The 2,500-nt window shown below is 35.9% G+C and overlaps 1 protein-coding gene across 1 annotated transcript in view; it reads right to left on the bottom strand.

The window, feature by feature from the left end:
- LOC147471692 (uncharacterized) overlaps positions 1 to 2,341 on the bottom strand; it is a 6,393-nt gene extending 4,052 nt beyond the window's left edge. The window contains exon 1 of the mRNA XM_086537478.1: positions 1,273 to 2,341. Within this exon, the coding sequence (XP_086393604.1) occupies positions 1,273 to 2,341 (1,069 nt within the window). The remainder of the gene's footprint in view (positions 1 to 1,272) is intronic.
- Between the last annotated feature and the right edge of the window lie 159 nt (positions 2,342 to 2,500).

The raw sequence follows: 2,500 nt of genomic DNA, 5'->3' as shown, positions 1-2,500 counted from the left end.
GACATTTCGAAGTTTACTAACTTCATCATCAGTGCTAAAAATAGACATAAAAGAACCGTTAATACAGAGCAAATTAGCTATAAACAATTTTAAAGAAACAATGGTTCAAACAAGTAAAAGGCTAAATAAAAGGTAAATATTACTAAAAAGGTAGTTAACACTGTAAAAATGGTTAAACGAACACTTATAAAAATGGCGGTATAAGAAAGATAAAAGGTTAACGTGAAAAATATCAATAAAAAATATAAAATATAAAATCGAGTTGTAAACAGTAAAAAAAACACAAACTAAAATGATTACAAAACACAAGACCAATAAATAGGAAATCTTACAGTTATAAATCTGGAATCATTGAGTGTGTAATGGGATGGCAGTTGTTGTGTTGTTTAGCTCTGGCTTCATCCTCGAGATAAACAGTGATTCCAAGATGATGAGGTTAAGTCTGTGTGAGGAAGAGGTTAGAATTTGGAAATCCTTTTGTGTGAGTGGATGCCCAGTGGAATAGCAGTGTTCTCTAATGGCAGATGGTGATGGGGAACTTAGCTGAATACCTGTACGGTAAGATTTTCCCATGTGCTCAAAGATACGGTGCTGTAGAGGACGTGTGGTGCTACCCACATATCGAGAGTTACATCTCGAACATTTAAACTGGTATACAACACATGATTTAAGAGCAAAGGGCAAAGGTACCGTTTTGTTCAGGAGAGAACGCATCGTAGTGTGTGTCTTAAAGATAAATCTAAAGTCGACTTGAGGGAAATAATCTTTGAAGATATTGTAGGCTCTGTTGATTAGTGTAGAGATACTGTTTAATTTGAAAATCTTGGGGGAATAACTAAAGTAGTTAAGGCCCAAACCTGTAAAAGTTGGTTTTCTATAAACTGATGTTGAGAAACAGCCATTATCATTTGTTATGAGGGTGTCTAAAAATGGTATTGTTGAGTTATGTTCAATTTCATACGTAAACTTTAAATTCGGATGTTTAGAGTTCAGGTAGTAAACAAAACGTTCAACCTGAGAGCTGTTGTTAAAGAGGAGGAACGTATCATCCACATATCGACGGTAGAAAATGGGTTTGAAATCAAGAGGGCACTTATACAACCAATCTTTTTCATGGTGACATAAAAATGCGTTTGCATTGAGAGCTGTTGTTAAAGAGGAGGAACGTATCATCCACATATCGACGGTAGAAAATGGGTTTGAAATCAAGAGGGCACTTATACAACCAATCTTTTTCATGGTGACATAAAAATGCGTTTGCATAAGTGGGACCTAAGGGTGAGCCCATGGCCACGCCATCGGTTTGGGAATACAAGTCATCATTGAAAGTAAAAACAGAGTCAGCAGTCGCCAACTGAAGTGCTTTAGTCAGTTGTTTTTCATTTAGTTGCTGAAAATCTTTCGATTTTGCAAGCTTTCGTACAATAAGTTTGGTGGTCTCCTCAAGTGGGACATTGGTAAAAAGTGATTGTATATCCACACTGGCCATAACAACAGGACCATTGATTTTAACAGTGGTAATTTCCTTTACAAAGTCGGTGGTATTTTCAACAGTATAATCATTTTTAGTTAGAGGGGTTAACAGTGGGACCAAGAATTTAGCCAAATTGTAATTAAATGTACCTATTGACGATATAATAGGTCTAATCGGGTTACCTGTTTTGTGAATTTTCGGAAGACCATATAAAACACCTGGTCTTGATCCAGATGCGAATAAACAATTATATACCGAATCCCCAACAGAATCTTTTATGTTACGGAGGAAACGGTTCAATTTATCCTCTAGTTTTAAAATATGGGAAGCAATGTTAGTCTTCAATAATTTAAACTTAGTTCGGTCATCTAAAATAGCCTTGACTTTTGAGTCATATTCTGTTCTGTTAAGTAATACAATGCCTCGTCCCTTATCTGGTTTTGTGATGATTAAGTCATTATCTTCTCTAAGTTTCTTTAAAAGGTTAAGTTGGTGATCATTGGTCTCACTATTAGATCCCCGTTCATGGCAAAATTGGCGGTAGGCATTTTTAGCAATTGCAGAAATTCTGTTGCGGATAGAGTGGAAGCTATCATTACCAAAAATGTCAAACTTAGCTATTCTGTGGCAAATACACTCAAACCCCAGAAAGAATTTTTCGTAATTTAGATTCATAGTCGGAAAACCAAAATCAAGCCCCAGGGCAAGGAGGTCACTTTCCTCTTTGGTTAGTTTCCTGTTTGAAAGGTTGAAAATGACATTTTCAGGTTTGACTTTTTTGGTAACGTCAATGCCAAGGTTTAACAGTTTCTTATAATGGCGATTCTTTATGTTGGGTAACCTTTTCTCCGTGTTAGCTTCCCACATACAACTAAGGCATTGGAAATCTATGTACAATAATTTAGATTTCAAAGACTTGACATTGTTGCTGTGATTTAAGCTAAGACGTGAAAGTTTCTTAGCTTGGGTTTTAATCTCAAACTCCAGGAGTTGAAATAGCCAAGATTTATAAGTATGGCTGGACAA

Source organism: Penaeus japonicus, unplaced genomic scaffold, assembly GCF_977035675.1.
Source record: "Penaeus japonicus unplaced genomic scaffold, GWHDUDI00000001_assembly GWHDUDI00000006, whole genome shotgun sequence".
Classification (NCBI taxonomy): domain Eukaryota; kingdom Metazoa; phylum Arthropoda; class Malacostraca; order Decapoda; family Penaeidae; genus Penaeus; species Penaeus japonicus.
Note: the sequence above shows the minus strand (reverse complement) of the source record. Positions and strands in the feature narration are given on the sequence as shown.